General features: G+C 40.5%; 1 protein-coding gene and 2 pseudogenes across 1 annotated transcript; all 3 read left to right on the forward strand.

Moving 5' to 3' along the window:
- The first annotated feature begins 5,449 nt into the window (after positions 1 to 5,449).
- Positions 5,450 to 17,512, forward strand: LOC116884635 (zinc finger protein 431-like). Its single transcript, XM_032885776.1, has 4 exons — positions 5,450 to 5,562; positions 14,346 to 14,472; positions 14,659 to 14,719; positions 15,810 to 17,512. Exons 1-4 carry the CDS (start codon positions 5,560 to 5,562, stop codon positions 17,233 to 17,235), a joined length of 1,617 nt encoding a protein of 538 aa, XP_032741667.1. The 5' UTR covers positions 5,450 to 5,559; the 3' UTR covers positions 17,236 to 17,512.
- On the forward strand, positions 9,736 to 11,031 carry LOC116884636 (annotated as a pseudogene).
- Positions 17,513 to 19,534: 2,022 nt separating the features above from the next.
- LOC116884623 lies at positions 19,535 to 20,779 on the forward strand (annotated as a pseudogene).
- Positions 20,780 to 20,818: the final 39 nt, after the last annotated feature.

Genomic DNA, 20,818 nt, shown 5'->3' on the forward strand with positions numbered 1-20,818 from the left:
ATATCAAACTGTGATGTGAAAGAGTAGAATTAATGATATAAAGGATTTACTAATGATTAGGATATGGTATAGTAAGTCACACCAAGTAGAATTTAGCTGAGGGAGGACTGCCTGTAAAACAATGCTAACCAAGACTGTAAAAGATGAGAATGCTAGGATACACATGGTTTTGTTCTCCAGGATTGTCCAGAAGTATAGCTCCTAACAAGGGAAACAACCCTGGTTAACCACCAGCCCATCTCCATATCAAAGAGCAGGCCCCTAACAAGCTGCTCAATGGGGCATTACAGGATCACAATCAACAGTAAGGCCTGGTGTGCCATAAAGGTTCAGTTTTCTTCTTGAGAAAAGCATAGTTCTGTCACATGGGCAAGATGACATCTAGTGACAACCATTTAAAAAGGTTAAAAAACAAAACAAAACAAAACCACTGTTGTGTTAAGTGTTAGTCTGATCAAGCAAGGCTTTCTTTCCCTGAGGTTCACATGTACAGAGAATGACAGCTCCTTCTGAAACCCAGAAACATTCTTGTCAGAGCCAGTAGCAGCCTGGGGTTTAGGGCTTGGGAGCTTTCTCTAAGGCCCCAAGGTATAGAGGTAAAACAGAGCTCCTTCTCTAATTCCAGGAATATGCTTGGTAGAGCTAGTAGTGGTCTGGGGCCAGGGCGTTTGGATGTAGTTGCTTCAGATTCTGAAAACACAAGTTCCTACCTTTTGGAGCCATGGTTATCTGTCCCAAGGGCACTATGCTTGGTCACTAATGTTTTTGAGATACAGAGTTCCCCTTATGTTTGATTAGACTTCTCCTGAGTGTGTATTGCATATGATGTTTCTACTGACTTCATATTTTCTTCATATGTTTCTGCTGACTTCATAGAAGTCTCCTGTTTCCTTCCATTTCCCCCATGTAAGTAGTATAAAAGATGGTATTCTGCTTCACTCCTTCTTTAAAAGGGGAACAAGAATACCCTTGGCAGGGAATAGGGAGGCAAAGTTTAGAACAGAGGCTGAAGGAACACCCATTCAGAGCCTGCCCCACATGTGGCCCATGCATATACAGCCACCCAATTAGACAAGATGGATGAAGCAAAGAAGTGAAGGCCGACAGGAACCGGATGTAGATCTCTCCTGAGAGATACAGCCAGAATACAGCAAATACATAGGCGAATGCCAGCAGCAAACCACTGAACTGAGAATGGGACCCCCGTTGAAGGAATCAGAGAAAGGACTAGAAAGAGCTTGGAAGGCTCGAGACCCCATATGAACAACAATGCCAACCAACCAGAGCTTCCAGGGACTAAGCCACTACCCAAAGACTATACATGGACTGACCCTGGGCTCCAACCTCATAGGTAACAATGAATATCTAGTAAGGGCACCAGTGGAAGGGAAGCCCTTGGTCCTGCCAAGACTAGAACCCCCAGTGAACGTGATTGTTGGGGGAGGGTGGTAATGGGGGAGGATGGGAGGGAAGCCATATATAGAAGTGGAGGGAGGGGCTAGGGGATGTTGGCATTGAAACTGGGAAGGGAATAACAATCGAAATGTAAATAAGAAATACTCATGTTCATAAAGATGGAAAAAAATAAATAAAAATTTTTTAAAAAATAGGTATGATTTAACAGATAGATGTGTCAATGCCACAATTCACACAATACAAAGGACAGAGAAAACAAATTCAGAAAACACCGAAGAAAAAAGTCACCCATCTGAACTGTGGACACTTTTCTTAGAGGAACAGCTTTGCTGAACTATTCTAACCTCAATAGCCTCTAAGCAGAAGCTTTGACTGCTGTTTGTCTCAGTTTATTGCAGTACCAACATGAGCCAGCAGAGGGCAGCAGATACCTGGAACTGGAGGCCCAGGAACCAGCCACTGTGTGCTTTCTGGGAATGGAACCTAGGTCCTCAATAACAACATCCAATTGTCCTTAACTGCTAAGCTGTCTCTCTAGCAACTTTTTATTTAACGTTTATTTTTATACACATTACTTAAAATATACTGCATCACTTTCCCCTTTTCAGTCCTCTATCTTTCTCCTAATTCTTCCTAGCCAATTTCTTCTTTGTCAAGTATGTGTGAGAAAGTATGCTCAAACATATGAATAAAACTTGCTGAATCTATTTTTATTGGTTGTGTGTATATGGTTTCAGGACTGACAACACTGCATTGGATAGCCAAATAGGGAGCACATCCTTGCCTGAGGCTAGTTCTCCCACTTGTAGGAGAGATCCACTCTTTTAATGAGCAACAGGTTATGTAGGGAACAAAGGTCCTGGTTCCCACAGATCACTACAAAACCCAGGAATATCAAATACAAAGGGACCTATTCTCAATGAGGGAGATAAAATACCTGCATTCTATCCAAGAGACTGAGTGTGAATTTTGTTAATGTCCTGGGGATCTTTTGCTATCTCTTGAGGCAGATGTTACCTACCTTTTGCTATAAAGGCACACCTTACCCAAATTTCCAAGAATAATTATCCCAGACTCTTTCTTCCCTAGACTATTATCCATCCTTAGAGGAGATGTCACATGTACTTTATGGCCTGCTGACCTCTATGCTATTGGTCAGAGACCACATTAAATTCTAGGTCTTTTAGCTATAAAACCCACACCCAAGGTCACATGTACTTTGCCAAACTGATGAAAAGGCAGAGAGACAATATTCAAATTAACAAAATCAGAAATGAAAAGTGGGACATAACAGCAGACACTGAAGAAATCCAAAGAATTATTTGACTTCAAAAGCCAGTACTCGACAAAATTGGAAAATGTAAATGAAATGAACAATTTTCTTGATAGATTCCACTTCTCAAAGTTAAATCAAGATCAGGTAAACAAACTAAGCAATCCTATAACCCCCAAAGGAAGTAGAAGCAGTCACTGAAAGTTTCCCAATGAAAAAAGGCCCAGTACTAAGATGGTTTTAGTACAGAATTCTACCAGACTTCCAAAGAAGAGCTAAAAATCAATGCCCCCTCAAACAATTCCACAAAATAGAAACAGAAGGATCATTGCCAAACTCATTCTATGGGACCATAGTCATCCTAATATCTAAACCACACAAAGACCCAGCAAAGAAAGAGAACTTCAGACCAATTTCCCTTATGAACATTGATGGAAAAATAATCAATAAAATTATCGCAAACCAAACCAAGAACACATCAAAAATATTCACTATGGCCAAATAGGCTTCATCCCAGGGATGAAAGGGTCATATAATAAATAAAGATTCATCAACATAATCTGCTACATACACAAATTGAAAAAAATACGTGATCATCTCATTAGATCCTGAAAAAGCATTTGACAAAATCCAACAGCCTCCATGTTAAAAGTCTTGGAGAGATCAGGGATACAAGTCACAAACCTAAACACAATTATATATATATATGTCAAGCCAACAGCCAGCATCAAATTAGATGGAGAGAAATATAAAGCAATCCCACTAAAATTGGAGATAAGACAAGCCTGTCCCCTCTCCCAGTATCATTTTAATATAGTACTTGAAGTGCTAGCCAGAGCAATAAGACAACTAAAAGAGATTAAGGGAATACTACCAGAGAACCCCTATAGTTGAAAAATAAACATCTTCAGAAAAGTGGCTGGACACAAAATTAACTCAAAAGAAAAATCAGTTGCCCTCCTTAATGCAAACGATAAAAGGACTGAAATCAGGGAAACAACACCCTTCACAGTAACCACAAATGATATAAAATACCCGGTACAACTCTAACCAAGCAAGTGAAAGACATGTATGGCAAGAACTTCAAGTTTCTGAAGAAATAAATTGAAGAAGATATTAGAAGATCGAAAGCTCTCCCATGCTCATAGATCAGTAGGATTAACGTGGTAAAAATGGCCATCTTATCAACAGCAGTTTACAGATTCAATGCAATTCCCATCAAAATTGCAGCACAATTCTTTATAGATCTTGAAAGAGCAATTCTCAACTTCATATGGTAAAATGAAAAACCCAGGATAGCTAAAACAATCCTGTACAATAAAAGAACTTTTGGAAGTATCACCTGTTATGTTCAGATCCCAAGGTCCCCACAGACCACCAGAGAACACCAGTAGTCCAACTTGTATGCAAAAACAAATAGTCTTTATTCAAGCTGGAACTCAGACCTCCAACTTCTCCAGCACAGGGAAGGAGTAGAAGGTGCTGAACTGGTGCAAGACTTACCTATGTATCACGGTTACAACTTATAAATACATGATTGGTTGACATTTGCGTGACGCAGTTTTATTGGCTAGTAATAATTTCAGCTCAGAATGAACAATGATTTCTAGCTTAATCAATCTACTTTAAGACATTAGGTACTTTCCCCCTAAGAACTGATTGGTTGTTGCTAGGAGTGCAGTGGCTATTTGCCCAGGGGGATTTGTGACTATTGCCACGGTGGCATGGTCCCTGGGACAAGTTGGGAGTTTTTCCAGTAGCTGAGTTCGTTCTGAGGGCAAGTTAATCACAAAATGGAATCTGAGAGCAAAATGGAGTTTGTAATGTTAAGCTGGACCCTTCATCACCATCCCTGATTCCAGCTGTACTATAAAGCAATAGTAATAAAAACTGCATGGTATTGGTATAGAAACAGATAGGCTGATCAATGGAATCAAATTGAAGACCCTGAAATGAACCTACACACCTAAGACACTTGATATTTTACAAAGAAGCCAAAAGCATACAGTGGGGGAAAAAGAATCTTCAACAAATGTTGCTGATCTAACTGAATGTCTGCTATAGAAGAATGAAAATAGATCCATACTTATCACCCTGCACAAAACTCAATTCCAAGAGAATCAAAGACCTCAAAATAAAACTGGATACACTGAATCCAATAGAAGAGAAAGTGTGGAATAGCCTAGAATTGAACTGAACACCAGTGGCTCACCAATCATGAGAAGCAGCTTCAGTTTACCCTATGCTTCAAAACAAAAATCTTGTTTCTTAAAATCTCTCTATAATTATTGCTATTCTGAGCATCCTTACACTTGTGGGACAGATTGATAACTCCACTGCAGGTTGAGTAATGGACTACGCAGCTATCTCTACCGTGATTCCAGGAGGAAGAAGGGACCGAGCCTACGGAATGTGAGGAGAGCTAAGCTGAAGTCCGGACCTGGAAAGCACGGGGTCGCTGTCCACAAAGGGGAGGGGCAGGCGGCGGCAGCTGGAGCGGTGGATCCTCGGGCTGGGCGGAGAGACAGGTGGGTAGGCTATTAGAGAACAAGCACAAGTGCTACTGAAATGCAAATCCCTGAGGATCTGGAAAAGGTCTGGCCCTGGACTGGAAGCCTGGGCCGAGAACCTCTTCAATACGTCCCTTCAGCACACGCTAACGCTAAGGTAGGTGCTCAGGTCACTCAAGACTCACTGCCCAATCAGAGCCTTCAGGTGGACCTGCCAGTCAGAAGAGGCGGGTTCTTCCGGGTGCCATGCAGCAGGTTCCGCTTAGTAGCCAAGCAAGCTTGAGTGGTCCTGTGTGATGTGCTCTCTGTCCTGCCGCTGGATGCTGTGAAGCGCGCTGAGGCAGGCGCCGAAGTTGCGACATGGTGAGCACAGGGTCACTGCCAACCGCGGGACGAGCAGGCTTCCCGGGTCTGGGTGGGAACCGGCGGCCACATATGAGGTCCCGTGTGGCCATAGCCACTCGCTGGACCCAGCGGTAGCTTCTGAATAACTTCAATCAAGCGTGTGTGCAGAAACATCCTCCGCATGATGCCAAACTCACAGAGCCCTAGTTTCTACCTTCTGTTTTTAGCACTTAACATTAAGGCTCCTCATGTGTTGGGTAGCAGACTAATATCAAGCTGCGATGTAAAAGAGTAGAATTAATGATATAAAGGATTTACTAATGATTAGGATATGGTATAGTAAGTCACACCAAGAGAATTTAGCTGAGGGAGGACTGCCTGTAAAACACCCCACAGATAAGTAGTATGCTAACAAAATCTGTTAGAGATTAGAGTGTTAGGATATGTTTGTTCACAAGGATAATTCAGAAATATGGCTCCAAACCATAACAAAGGAAACAACTTTGATTTACAACCAGCCATCAGGCCCATCCCAATATTAAAGAGCAGGGCTCTAACAAGCTGCTCAATGGGGCATTGCAGGATCACAATCAACATTATGGTCTATGCGCCATAAAGGTTCAGTGTTCTTATTGAGGAAAGTGTAGTTCTGCTACATGGGCAAAAGGATACCAGGTGACAACCATTTGAAAAAGTTAAAAACAAAACAAAAAAACTGTTATGTTGAGTGCTGGCCTGAACAAGCAAGGCTTCCCTGGAGGTGCCCACGTATAGAGTGGCATAGTTCCTTCTGCAACCCTGTTGAGGTTTGGTTGTAAAGCTAAAATCTGTACAGGAAGGTCTAAGCCTGTAAGTGAATTCTCACCACTACCAGCTTTTGCTGTGCAAATCTTGTTCTTAATTTAAATCTATTGGTTAAGTAAGATTGGCTACAGCCAGTTATTATTTACATCTGATTAGATTAGAAGAAATGAGAGATTAGAAGAGGGTGGGTTTTCAGTTACCCGATTGGGTGGAGAGCAAGAAGAAGGAGAGAGGGCACATGAGGAGAGAGGAGAAAGTGCCATGAAAGCAGAGATACCATGAGCACTTGGCAAGTGTTTGAGGCACATCTCCGGGGAGGTAGCCAGGCAAGCAATTAGAAAAGCGGATGATGGATTACTCCCCAGTAATTGTCGAAGCCAAATAAAATAACTGTAGTCTGAGTGTCATTTATTTGTAAGGGAGTTGGGGAAAGCATGAATTGGTTCTAATACAAACCTAGGAATGTGCTTGCAGAGCCAGTAACAAGGTCCTAGATCTTAGTAGTTTTTCCTGAGGCCCTGAGGTATAGAGATAAAACAGTGCTCCTTCTCTAAAACGTGAGATATGTTTGGGAGAGCTGGTAAGGGTCTGGGGCCAGGGCCTTTGGGAGCGGTTGCTTCAGATTCTGAGAACAGAAGTTCCCACCACATGAGACCATGGTCATTAGTTCAAGGCTACTATAAGGCTTGGTCAGTAGTGTTTTTGAGATATAACAAATTTGCCTTATGTAGCACTGTTTGATTAGACTCCTCCTGAGTGTATCCCATTGTATGATGTTTCTACTAACTTCATAATTTCTTCATATGTTTCTGATGACTTCATAGAAGCCTCCATTTCCCTCATGTAAGTAGTATACAAAATGGTATTCTTTTTAAGAACCTTACTTAGCATAAGAAATAGCTTGTGCAAGACCTCCCCACCCCAGTTTTTATACTTTCTACCTTACTTTTTCTCTGTGTTTTCCACCTATCACTAATCTGCTGTTTTAGGGCACTGGCGTACTTAAGAAATAATCTTCAGAATATCTTTGCTGTGTAAATTTCCCATATATCTCAGTGGCTAGACTTGCAGTCTCCAGTCCGTTTTTAAATTGTTGAAAACATTACCTGGGATCTGAACTTAAAAGAGACTGAAAGGTGACAGCTTATATGGAATGCAAATTCATCCTAGGCTGGCTTCTCTTTTCACATAACTAGTGTAGCTGGTCTTTGCTACTTTGTATGTTCTTCTTTTTCCCTTTATTCCTCCCTGTTCCTCCTCCTGCCGCTGATTTCACTCCCTATCATTAGGAGAGAAACAAGGATAGAGGAGAAAGATCCTTGAATCTATTTTTTTTCCTGGTACTGGATCTGCAAGCACCAATTGAACAGTCTCTGAGAGGGAAGCAGAGCCACAAGCTAACAGAAACAATTGTCCGAAATATACTCAGGACACCTGTTCTTATCCAGAGGCACCTCCCTGTTCCTTCCACCAAGGTCAATAGAGCTTCAGCCCCTCGCCTCGAGCCTCAGGTGTACCTCTTATCCATGCCTCAGCAGCTGGGAAATCTGCAACAGACTCTGACCCACCTTGGCTCTTCCTGGCAAGCAGACTTCTCTCTGTGTCTGTCTGTCTGTCTGTTTCTCCCTTCACCGTACTTTCTCCCTTATTCCCTCCCAACTGATCCCCCCAACTCCTGTTTCCATCAAATCCTAGTCTACTCACAGAAACTATTCTATTTCCCCCTTAGAAGGAGACCCATGCCCCCCTCCCACAGCCCTCCTCTTTACCCAGCCTCTCTGAGTTTATGGAGCGCAGCTTGGTAATTATTTACCTAAAAGGTGATATCCCCTTATAAGGGAATGCATCATTATGGGTGTGGGTTACCTCGCAGAGGGTGGTTTTGTTTTTTTTTTAAAGATTTATTCATTTATTATATATAAGTACACTGTAGCTGTCTTCAGACGCACCAGAAGAGGGCATTGGATCTCTTTACAGATGGTTGTGAGCCACCATGTGGTTGCTGGGAATTGAACTCAGGACCTCTGAAAGAGCAGTCGGGTGCTCTTAACTGCTGAGCCATCTCTCCAGCCCGGGTGTTTTTTTTTTAAGTTGCATTCACTTGCCTGTAAACTCATGATGTCATGATGTCATGTTTTTAAACAGCTGAGTTATACTCCATTGTGTAAATGTACCTACCATGTACCACATTTTGTGTTTATCCATTCTTCAGTTGAAGTATCTGTAGGTTGTTTTCAATCTCCAGCTAGTATTAATAAATATGCTATGAACATAACTGAGCAAATGTCCTTGTGGTAGGATGGAGCACACTTTGGATAGATGCCCAAGAGCAGGACAGTTTGGATTTGAAGTAGATGGATTCTCAGTGTTCTGAGGAACCACGATTCTGAGGAAATGCTGATTTCCACAGTGGCTGTATTACTATGCACCCAAGCAGTGGAGGGTTGTTCCCGTTTCTCCACATCCTTGCCAGCATGAGCTGCCACTCGTATTATTGATCTTAGCCATTCTGACTTGTGCAAGACAGATTCTCAGAGTAGTTTTGATTTGCATTTCCCTGGTGGCTAAGATGATGATGATTTCTTTAAGTATTTCTCAGCTAGTTATATTCCTCTGTTGAGAATTCTTTGTTTAGATCTATACCCCATTTTTAATTGAAAATTTTGCTTTGGAAAGTCTAGTTCCTTGAGGTCTTTATATATCTTGTGTATTAGGTCTCTATAAGATGTGGATTTGGTTTTAAAAACTCTTTTTCCATTCTTTAGGCTGCCTTTGCCCAATTGACTGGTTTTTTGCTACTTCTACTCCATTTCTATTATTGGTAAAGAGGAGAAAGAGTATACAGAATGAGTGTTGACCTGCAATTCTTTAATTTTTTTTATTATAGTCTTGTAGTTCAAGTTTAAAGACTTATTCTTGTATCTTTCTGTCTCCTTTTATTTGTGGTGCCATCTATGTTGTGTGATTTTATTCATTGTAATCTAATATTGTTTCTCTGAAACATGATAGGTCTTTACCTATTTTTGTCTTCTGAAATTTTACTATGTTATAAGTTTCTTGAGTTTTTGATAGTTGGAAACAGTTTTAGTTTCCTTTTCCTGATCCTGAAGACTCGCCTCTCCTCATTTCTTGGCAACTCTGTTTTCTGGTTGTTGCAATCATCAATTTTGGGGTTTTTGCTACTTAAGTTATTGATATGGTTAACCCATTTGTCTTGGGTTTTTAAAACTTTCTCATATGTTATTGTCTCTGTGTCCTAATTAGCTTCAGTCATGAACATTTTAGAGCCTACAGTCATCCGAGGGAACCTCCACTTGACAGCATGCCCTCATCAAAATGTGTGGATGCTGTGTCAGTGAGAGATTGTGTTGTGATGATCGATGAGGGAAGGCTCTACACTGAGGGTGCCAGGATTCCTAAGCAAGTCAACCTGGGCTACATGAGAGAGCTGACTGAGTATGCGACAGTGACCAAGCAAGAGGGCAAGCCTGGAAATAATGGTTGTCCCTGGGTTTTGCCTTGCTTTCTTGAAGCTTGAGTTTCTATCCTAAGCTCCCAGAATGATGGATTGTGAACCAAACAAGTGAACCTGTTCATTACCTGAGTTGCCTTTGGTTAGAGGATTCAATTACATCAGAAGAATAGCAAGTTAGAAAACAAACAAAAAAATGCAAAAAGTGATCTTTTTTGCTGAATAGAACCTGGAAATGTTCTCTTTTGGAGGAACGTGAGAAATATCACAACTTGAGATGTCAAACAGCATAGAAAGCTGTACTCAGAGCTTAATTGGCTCTTCTTGTTTTATCTGGAAGACTGGAGTATTGCAAGCAATGCAGTCAGAAGTCATAGGATTTCAGCGGAAAATAGACTCCTTGAAAAATTTAGCTAGAGGTCATTTGTGTGGTATTTTGACCCAAAAATCTTTCTTATTCTACCCATACCCTGAGAAATTGAGTAAGGCAGAATTAAAAAGTAATTGACTGTATTCTTAGATGGAATATTGAATCTGTTGGATGTTTATTTCTATTAACTTATTCAAGATGACAGTGGAAAAAAAGAAGTAAGTGGCTCAAAAATAAATGCAGTCTGTGGATTGTAAAGAAAAATAGCACAGGGAAGTTTCAGATGGCTGTGAAATGCTGAAACAGAAGCATGGATTTTCAAAGAGATTATTTATCACTACCAAAGAGAAGGTCCTGGTCCCTTCCTTCCTCCTTGCTGCTACCTGCGAGGTGCCTGCCATCTGTTTTGCAGCATCATGACTGCCCTTAACCCTCTGGTAAAACCCAAGGTCATCAAAAAGAGGACCAAGAAGTTCATCAGGCACCAGTCAGACCGATCTGTCAAAATTAAGCAAAACTGGCAGAAACCCAGGGGTATTAACATGGTTTGAAGAAGATTCAAGGGGTAGGTCCTTATGCCCAACACTTGTTACAAGAGCAACAAGAAAACCAAGCACGTGCTGCCAAGTGGCTTCCGGAAGTTTCTGGTCCACAGTGTCATGGAGCTGGAAGTGCTGATGATGTGCAACAAATCTTACTGAGCTGAGGTTGCTCACAATATTTGCTCTAAGAACCAAAAAGCCATCATAGAAAGAGCAGCACAGCTGGCCATCAAAGTGGTCAATCCCTACGCCAGGCAAAGTAAATGAATAAATGGCTTGTGTGATGTTTTGTGTTTAAATAAAACCACAAAAATTGAAAGGGGGGGATGGGAGGGAGGCTGGGGTGATCCTTACTTAGGATTGAAAGCCTAAGAAGGTGCCTTAAGGGAAACACTCCCTCCTGCTAAGCCTTCAATGAATGGAAGGAGTTGGCAAAGTGATTCCCAGTCCCTGCAAGGGACTTCATACAAAACCTGCTACACCTGTGGTCCAAGCATGGCAGGGTCCATCCCAATTTAGAATCCAAACTTGGCAGGATCACCCAAGTTCTGGAAATAACAAAGATGCAAAGTTTAAGGTCATGGATTCTTCCTCTGTGATTTCAGCTCAGCACTCTTCTAGCCGTCCAAGTTTGGCAGAGTCAGAGGACACTGTGAGAGTGCATTGCATGAACTTGTGAGGATGAAGCCTGAGTTGTGTTTTGAAACCACAAGATGTTGAGATACCTAAGCTATGAGACAACTGCCATGGAGATGCACATAGGGAGTGCAAAGAACTAAACTGAGAGATGTATGAGAAGTTACAGGGATAGGGCCATCTAGGCCTTTTGAAAATGAGGTCTCATGTGTCTGAGACAGACCTGCAGGACTTGGTGTTTGCCCTGCTGAGTTTCTTGCTTCTGTCCAGTCCTCCCTCACTATGTACACATTCCTATCTATTAGACTGGGAAGGGGTATTCTGTGCCATTGTGTATTGGAATGATATAACTTGCTTACTGATTTTACAAGATGAAGCAATAAAAAGTATCAGAACAGACTTTGGACATTTGAAGATATATGGGCTGTTGCAAACTATTAGAATCATTGAAGTTAAACTAAATGCATTACCCCATAAGAACAACATCAACCAACCAGACTCCTCAGAGCTCCCAGAGACTAAACCACCATCCCAAGAAAACATAGGGAAGGACCTCTAGCTCCATCTGCATATATAGCAGAGGATGGCCTTGTTGGGCATCACTAGGAGGGGAGGCCCTTGGTCCTGTGAAGGCTGGATGTCCCAGTATAGGGGAATGTGGGGGGGCGGCAGGAGGGAGCAGGTGTGGGGGGATGGGATAGCAGGTTTCTGGAGAGGAAACCGGGAAAGGGGATAACATTTAAAATGTAAATTTAAAATATCCAATAAAAGAAAAAAAAAGAAACACTAAATATTTTTTATTTTAAAAAAATTAAGAAAAAATGCATTTTCTTTACAGATGACCCTATAGTGACCAGGGTCAGAAAGTATTTGTGTCAAAAAGCTCTCAGATAGGGTGATGTCTTGGAACACTTGTCTCTTCTTTGTTGCTTTCTTTGAGGGAGCTTGTAATGTTAGGGTCCAAGAATCACTGAAGGAAGACCCCCCCGACTCAAACTGTATAGAAAAGTAAAGGGCATTTTATTCTGCAGAATTCTAGCATGCAGGGGTCTACCATTCACTAGAATGGAGACATGTTTGGGCTTTGCAAGCTCAATTTAAAGCCAATTAGGGGAATTCCAGAGAGGCATAGGTTACCTTTATCCTGATTGGTTGGTTCAATTTACAGGGGTATGGGTGTCTTTGGGATTGGTCAAGGTTCAGTGAAATTTGGGGGACTTTTGAGAACCAATGATGGTTAACTATTTGGGCTTGGGTCAGGTCTGATAGTAGGGGTGCCTCCTGACTGGCCTGTAAGGGGTGGTTTTCCTGGAATTCACTTGTTTTGGACTTTTTCATTTCTGGGAAACAGAAACTTAGGCATAGTCTCCCAAACTGCCAGTTTGCAGCCTGTCATGGAGTCAGCCTGGCTCTGGCCAACTCAGTCCTCTCAGTAGAAGCTTTTGTAGGAGGAATCTTTGTAGATTCTTTATCGGGGATAAGATTTGATTGTCTATAGAACCAACAATCCATTTGTGCATGCATGCGTCTATGTTTACTGTGTTGTGTGTGAACCTGATCCATCAGCTTCCTTCTAATGTCTTGCTTTCACCATTATAGACTCTCTCCCTAAATCATGTAAGATGCAGATGAAGCAATTGTTATTCAGTGCTAAGCTATTTGCAAGCCTGGTGTTTTTATATTTTTAATTTTGTTGTTTTTTGTTTTTGAAGACAAATTTCTCAGTGTAGCCCTGGCCATTCTTAAAGTAGGTGTGTACAACACACAGTCCTTCAACTTAAAGGTCCACCTGACCCTGGCTCTAGAGTGCAGGGTTTAAATGTGGGCTAACAGGCCTGGCTGTTTGTTGGTTGGTTTGTTGGTTTTTATATTATTGGCTGATGGGCCTGGAATGTTGGTTTTGGTACATGTGAAGCATATGCTGTTGTGTTTATCTTGTGAATTTTGAAATTTGGCAGAGAGAATATTCTATGTCTCAGGATGGCATGCATTCATGATATTAATATAGCCTGAGCTTTTTAAGTCATTGAATTGTAGGTGCATAACATTTTTTCTACCTGTTGTGTTTGCGTTGATTTTTTTTAATTAATATAAGTATTTTCCCTGTGTGCATGAATATTGCACATCATGTATGCCTGGTCCCCACAGTAGTCAGAAGATGGCCTCAGAATTCCTGAATTTGGAGTAATGGATAGTTGTGAAGCAATTGACAATTGAGCCCGGTTATTTGCAAGACCAGCAAGGACTCTTCACTGGTGAGCCATCTCTCCTGTCCTAGTTAGGTTCAACATTTACATTGCCAATATTTTCATCCTTCCATTTGTAACTGTTTAAAGATGCATTCCATTTTAGTAAGATCTTGCTACTGATACAGTTTAAACTGGAGCACTTTAGGAAGATGAGTATGGAACTGGAGTGAATGTTTAATTCTTTGTAGGAAGGTCAATAAAAACCCCTGAGTTCTTCTGTCTTTGTCATTTGATTGATTTTTACAGGGGAGAGAAGGTCTTAATGTATATCTCTGGCTGTCTGGATAGACCAGGCTGGCATCCAACTCGATGAGATATACCTGCTCCTTCCCCTGCCAACGATGGGATTAAAAGCATGAGCCAGTGCACCCAGCTTGCCCATCATTTTTTGTAGTTAGTAATTGTTCATATAATTTTTCTGATGTGTGTTCAGTACTGTTTGCTTCTCTCTCTCCCTCCCTCCCTCCCTCCATCCCTTCCTCCCTCCCTCTCTGTTAATTAGCATTTCTTTTGCAAGGCTATATCCTATTCAAAGAGCAAAGAAATGACAGAGGTGAACCTTTTTATTATTCAGTTTCCTTCTAAGATAACTTGATAATTACATTAGAACTTCTGGGTCAAGAAATAAGTGAGGGAAGCACCAGAATCATACAAACATCAATGAAGCATACATTTACAGTGATGTTGGAATCATGGTTTCTGTTGTACACATGTATCAAATATTTTAGGATGCAGTGACCTATGATGATGTGCACGTGAACTTGACTCGAGAAGAATGGGCTTTGCTGGATCCTTCACAGAAGAGTCTCTACAAAGATGTGATGCTGGAGACCTACAGGAACCTCACTGCTATAGGTAAGACAGTGAATTTTCTTTCACTTTTTAAAATAAGAGAACAACTGTTTCTTTGTTACTGATGCTTTTCTGTGATTTCAACTGAGAATGAAGAGGAATGAGGTGAATAAATCAGGTTCACTAAAGATAGTAACTTAAATTTTGCCTAATTTCCAATAATATACATTTTCTGGTACTATTTTTTAGGCTACAATTGGGAATACCACAATATTGAAGAACATTGTCAAAGTTCTAGAAGACGTAGAAGGTAATTTTTGTGTGCAAGTTGGTATGAATTTCCCTCTGAAGAAATGTTAATGTGTCCTGAAAGTTTTAAAGAAAAGCAACAGTGTAAAAAAAGCACTTCTTTAAGTGTATTGATGATTATTAAATTCTCACAAATCCATGTACTTCAATGTCAGGTGTCTGATTTGTGTTTGCAAGGCATTGCTCTATGAAAGAAGATAAGGAAACAATGCATTAACAGATATTACCATTTGAATCATAGCCACATTACAGCTACTCTGTAGAACTGCCAATCTATATTTAGTCTCATACCACCCACATATTGTAATAGATGGATGGATGGATCGATAGATGATAGAGAATAGGTGATAAGTATATGTTTCTAATAATCAAATATTACATAGTAAAGCTGATTACTCATATAGTAACATTGCTAAGTTTAAGTGAGAGGGGCAGTTTATGAGAGTCAAGAATGTTGTTGGGGAGAAAACTTAATCCCCATACCACATGTCTATGATGAACAAAAAGTCAAAGTGTGTGAATGCAATGTGGAATCTTTCATTTGTTAATCTTCTTTTCATAGGTATATCATGTGTCACAATGGATACAAGCCATGTGGGCATAGGGATATTGAAAGAAGCAATGTACCTCTCTCTCTCCCTGAACAATTAAAATATATGTAGTAGTCCCCATTTGAGTGTGATACAAGTTTATAATTGGTTGGTTTTCCAACTTCATTGGGAATATACTCATAAACTCACACTGCAGAAAATCCTTATGAGTTTTAGGAATGTGGAAATTCTTTTCTGCTTGTCCTGGTTCACTTTGCCAATGTAGCATGCAAATGTTGTGTATTTCACAATATAATAAAAGTTATGAGTGTACTCAGTGTAGTAAAGCTCTGAGCTCTTCCATTTCTCTTCAAATATGTGAAAAATCTTACAGAGAAAAAAGATGCTACAAATGTGAACCATGTAATGACACTCTTACCATTACAGGTATCCCCCAAAGATGCAAAACAACCCATAATAAAGGGGAAACCACAAATGAAAACAAAGTGATAAAACCTTAAGATGTGATTCCTCTTTTACATATGCCAATTATCTTTGCAGGCATGAAAGTCGTACTGGAGAGAAACCCTCTGAATACACTCAATGTGGTAAAGCCTTCACATGTCACAGTTATCGTCAAAGGCATGAAAGAATTAATACTGGAGAGAAACCCTATGAAGGTAGTCAATATGATGAAGCCTTTGTATATCACAGTAGTCTCCAAATACATAAAAGAATGCATACTAGAGAGAAACCGTACAAATGCAGTCGATGTGATAAAGCCTATTCACAACACAGTCATCTCCAAAGACATAAAAGAGCGCACACTGGAGAGAGACCTTATGAGTGTAAGCAGTGTGGTAAAGCCTTTGCATACCATTCTGAACTTCAAAGTCATGAAAGAATTCATACTGGAGAGAAACCTTACAAATGTAATCAATGTGGTAAAGCCTTTGCACATCATTGTAATCTTCGAGTACATAAAATAATACATACTGGAGAGAAGCCCTACAAATGCAATCAGTGTGATAAAGCCTATTCACAACACTGTAATCTCCAAATACATAAAAGCACACACACTGGAGAGAAATCCTATAAATGTAATCAATGTGGTAAAGCCTTTGTATATTATGGTCATCTTCAAAGACATAAAACAACACATACTGGAGAGAAACCTTACAAATGTAATCTATGTGATAAAGCCTTTGCATCTCATCGTTATCTTCAAGTACATGAAAGAACACATACTGGAGAGAAACCTTATGAATGTAATCAATGTGGTAAAGCCTTTGTATATCATGATCATCTTCAAATACATAAAAGAACACATACTGGAGAGAAACCCTATGAATGTAATCAGTGTGGCAAAACCTTTGCAGCTCATCGTTATCTCCAAGTACATAAAAGAACACATTCTGGAGAGAAACCCTATGAATGTAATCAATGTGGTAAAGCCTTTGCATCTCACAGTTATCTCCAAGTACATAAAAGAATACATACTGGAGAGAAACCCTATGAATGTAATCAATGTGGTAAAGCCTTTGCATATCCTGGTTATCTACAAGTACATAAAAGGACACATACTGGAGAGAAACCCTATGAATGCAATCAATGTGGTAAGGCCTTTGCAGGTCAGAATGTTCTTAAAAGACATGAAAGAATTCACACTGGAGAGAAGCCTTACAAATGTAATGAATGTGGTAAAGCCTTTGTGTGTAACACTAGTCTTCATATACACAAAGCAACACATACTGGAGAGAAGCCTTATGAATGTAAGCAGTGTGGTAAAGCCTTTGCCTCTCATGGCCAACTTCAAAGTCATGAAATAATTCATACTGGAGAGAAACCCTACAAATGTAATGGATGTGATAAAGCCTATTCACGACACAGTCATCTCCAAAGACATAAAAGAACTCATACTATGAATGTAACCAATGTGGTAGAGCCTTTACAAGTCACAGTGATCTTCAAAGGTGTGGTAGCTTGAATATGCTTGGCCCATGGCAAGTGGAAGTGTGGCCTTTATGGAGTAGTTGTGGCCTTTGAGCAAGTTTGTCACTGTGGTGGTGGGCTTTGAGACCCCATGCTTAAGTTCCACCCAGGGGAGAAGAATCTTCCAGCTGCCTTCTGACCAAGATGTAGAACTCTCAGCTCCTCCAGCACCATGTCTGCTTGGACACTGCCATTCTTTCCACCTCGATGATGATAGACTGATCCTCTGAATCTGTACACCACCCCCAAATAAATGTTGTCCTTTATAAGAGTGTGTTGGTCATGTTATCTTTTTCCACAGCAGTAAAACCCAAACTAAGACAAAAGATACCACACTGGAGAGAAACCTGTGAATGTGTCAAATATAGTGAAGCCTTTGCACATTTCTGTAGTTCTCATAACAGAAGTATTCATACTTCCATTCACTGAACCCCTGTGAATGGAAGCAATGTACAGCCTTTTCCCTTCACAGTTATCGTTCAATGTAGAAAATAACACATACTGGAGAAAAGCCTTATGAGTGTTTAGATTGATAAAATCTTTGTGTTTTAAAATCTGCATAGATCCATAACAATTTAAACACCTGGTCAAAGTAAATGCCAAAAGTTATTATAATCAAGCTGTTTGGGTTAAATTTTTAGTTGTTAGGGTTAGGCGTTGGGGGTTAAAGATGAGGGGGGTAGGACTGGGGGTTAGGGCTATGCTTTAGGGTTAGAAGGCTTAGAGTTAGGTCAGGGTTAGTGGGGTTAGGGTTAGGTGCGGTTAGGTGTTAGGATTGTGGGAAAAAGAAAGAAATCTCAGCAGTGATATTATGGTTAGAGTTATGGGGAAAAAGAAAAAAAAAAAAACCCCGCAGTGATTCCTATTAGGGTTGGTTAAGATTAGCTTTAGGGTTATGGAAAGAAAGAAAGAAAGAAGAAAGAAAGAAAGAAAAAGAAAAAGAAAGGAAAGAAGGAAGGGAAGAGAAAGGAAGAAAAAGGCAGGAATTTGAAGGAGGAAATGGGAGGAGATTGGGGAAAGAGAGGGATGAAAATGATATTAACATTGCATTCACTTATAAAATTCTCAAAACATACACAAAAAAGTCAAGGTCTCAAAGTAAGTAAACTGGAGGGTAAGGTGAGCTGTTACCACAAACCTTAATGAAATTCAGAAAAATTGTTAGGTCTTACCTTAAACCTCATATAGTCTAGTAAATTGGAAAAACTCTAAAATAATTTACATAGATTTCTAGATGTACATGACCTGCCAAAAGTAAATCATGAAGATTTAAAAAGAATTGAGCAGCTTTGTAGAAAGCAATAAAAGTAAAGCAGCAATCAAATGTCTACCGATTTAAAAAAAATTAGCAGACTTTCAATGAAATACTAATGCAAATGCTTCTCAAACTATTCTATTAAATAGCAAAAAGAAGGGTACATTACCAAACTCTTTATGAAGCTAGTATTAGCCTGGTACTAAAATCAGATGAAAAAAATAGTTGACATATTTAATGTAGAAAACAAGGGTTTCCACTTTCCTGACTCTTATGATGATACTGAAAAATCTTAGCAAGAACAATATAAAGCAAATAATAAAAGGAATATAATATGGAAAAGAAGTCAAATTATCTCTATTTGCAGATAGAAGAATCAAAGACATCACCAGAAAATCTAAAGAATGGATACTTTAAACAAAATGGCAGAACACAAAAATGGCATGTAAAAATCAGTAGCCTTTTTATAAACCACTGAAAAATATACTGAGAAAGAAATCGAGGAAATAATTCCATTCCTAACACTTTAAAAATCTAAGCAAAAAAGATCTCTTGAATTAAACCTGACCAAGGAGGTGAAAGACCCCTATAATGAAAACTTTAGATGCTGAAGAAAGAAATTAAAGAAGCTAGAAGATAGAAAGGCTTTGCATGCTCATGGGATAGCCATACTTCCAAAATCAATCTACAGATTCAATGTAACCCTAAGAGAAATTAAAGGGGTTGGGGAATATTGTCAAAAATACATTGCATACATGAATGAAAAAATTGTAATAAATCCCATTATTCTGTATAATAAATATTAAAACATTTTTGAAAACTTTACTATAGCTCCATCCAAGCTGTTTTAGAAACAAACACACACACACACACACACACACACACACACACACACAGAGAGAGAGAGAGAGAGAGAGAGAGAGAGAGAGAGAGAGAGAGAGAGAGAGAGAGAGAGAGAGAGAGTGTCAAAGACGCATATAACGAAATTCCAAAACACCAGTCAGGCCATCTCCAGCTCTGGTGAGATGGAGACAGCCCTGGGATCCTAGCTTAAATTATTGCTCACAAGTGAGAGACCCGGCATCAAAACAAGGTGGATATTACTTGAGGAACAATACCCAAGTTCAACATTTGGTCAAGAGATGCATGCAAAACATACATGAACATACACTGTATGCAAGTGGAACATAATTCAGGCTAAAAGCTGTGGCATATACCAGAACATAGATGCCACAAGGATTTTACACAAAAAGAAATAACCCAGTTGCCAAGAGACAAATATTTTATGATTTTATTTGCACAAGGAGCCTAGAGACATCAAATTGGTAGCAATAGAAAGTAGCATGGTGATTGCCAAGGGCTATGAGAGGGATAAGTGAAGAGTTAGTATTTATTAGGTATAGAATTTTAGTTTAAAATGGTAAAGGCTTTTTCTTCTTTGGGAAAACGCCAAATGTCGGATGACACCGGTGCAGCGGGAGGGCCCGGAGGACCCGGGGACCCAGAATTAGGAGGCCGCGGATAGGAGGATTCAGTAGAGGTCTTGGGGGCCGTGGCGAAGGCAAAGGTGAAGACAAGGAGTGGATCCCCATCACCAAACTGGGCCGCCTGGTTAAGGACATGAAGATAAGTCCTTGGAGGAGATCTGCCTGTTCTCCCTGCCCATTAAGGAGTCTGAGATTATTGACTTTTTCCTGGGTGCATCTCTAAAGGATGAGGTTCTGAAAGTCATGCCAGTGCAGAAGCAGACTCGGGCTGGCCAGCGGACCAGGTTCAAGGCTTTTGTCGCTATTGGAGACTACAATGGCCACGTTGGTCTTGGTGTTAAGTGCTCCAAGGAGGTAGCCACTGCCATCCGAGGGGCCATCATCCTGGCCAAGCTTTCTAACTTCCCAGTGCGGAGAGGCTACTGGGGGAACAAGATTGGCAAGCCCCACACTGTGCCATGCAAGGTGACGGCCGCTGTGGCTCTGTGCTTGTGCGCTTCATCCCCTCCCCAAAAGGCACTGGCATTGTCTCTGCTCCTGTGCCCAAGAAGCTACTGATGATGGCCGGTATAGATGACTGCTACACTTCAGCCAGGGGCTGCACTGCCACCCTGGGCAGCTTTGCCAAGGCCACCTTTGATGCTGTCTCCAAGACCTACAGCTACCTGACCCCTGACCTCTGGAAAGAGACTGTGTTCACCAAGTCTCCTCATCAGGAATTCACTGACCATCTTGTGAAAACCCACACCAGAGTCTCTGTTCAGGGGACCCAGGCTCCAGCTGTGGCTACCACATAAGGGTTTTTATACAAGAAAAATAAATGAATTAAGTCTGTT

The sequence above is a fragment of the Rattus rattus genome, chromosome 15 (assembly GCF_011064425.1).
Source record: "Rattus rattus isolate New Zealand chromosome 15, Rrattus_CSIRO_v1, whole genome shotgun sequence".
NCBI classification, from domain to species: Eukaryota; Metazoa; Chordata; class Mammalia; order Rodentia; family Muridae; genus Rattus; species Rattus rattus.

What these genes read in the sequence shown, in the direction of transcription:
- LOC116884635 (XM_032885776.1), top strand. An exon ending in CAGGAACCTCACTGCTATAG is followed by an intron (nt 14,473 to 14,658) that starts GTAAGACAGTGA and finishes ACTATTTTTTAG; the next exon opens with GCTACAATTGGGAATACCAC. An exon ending in AGTTCTAGAAGACGTAGAAG is followed by an intron (nt 14,720 to 15,809) that starts GTAATTTTTGTG and finishes TTATCTTTGCAG; the next exon opens with GCATGAAAGTCGTACTGGAG.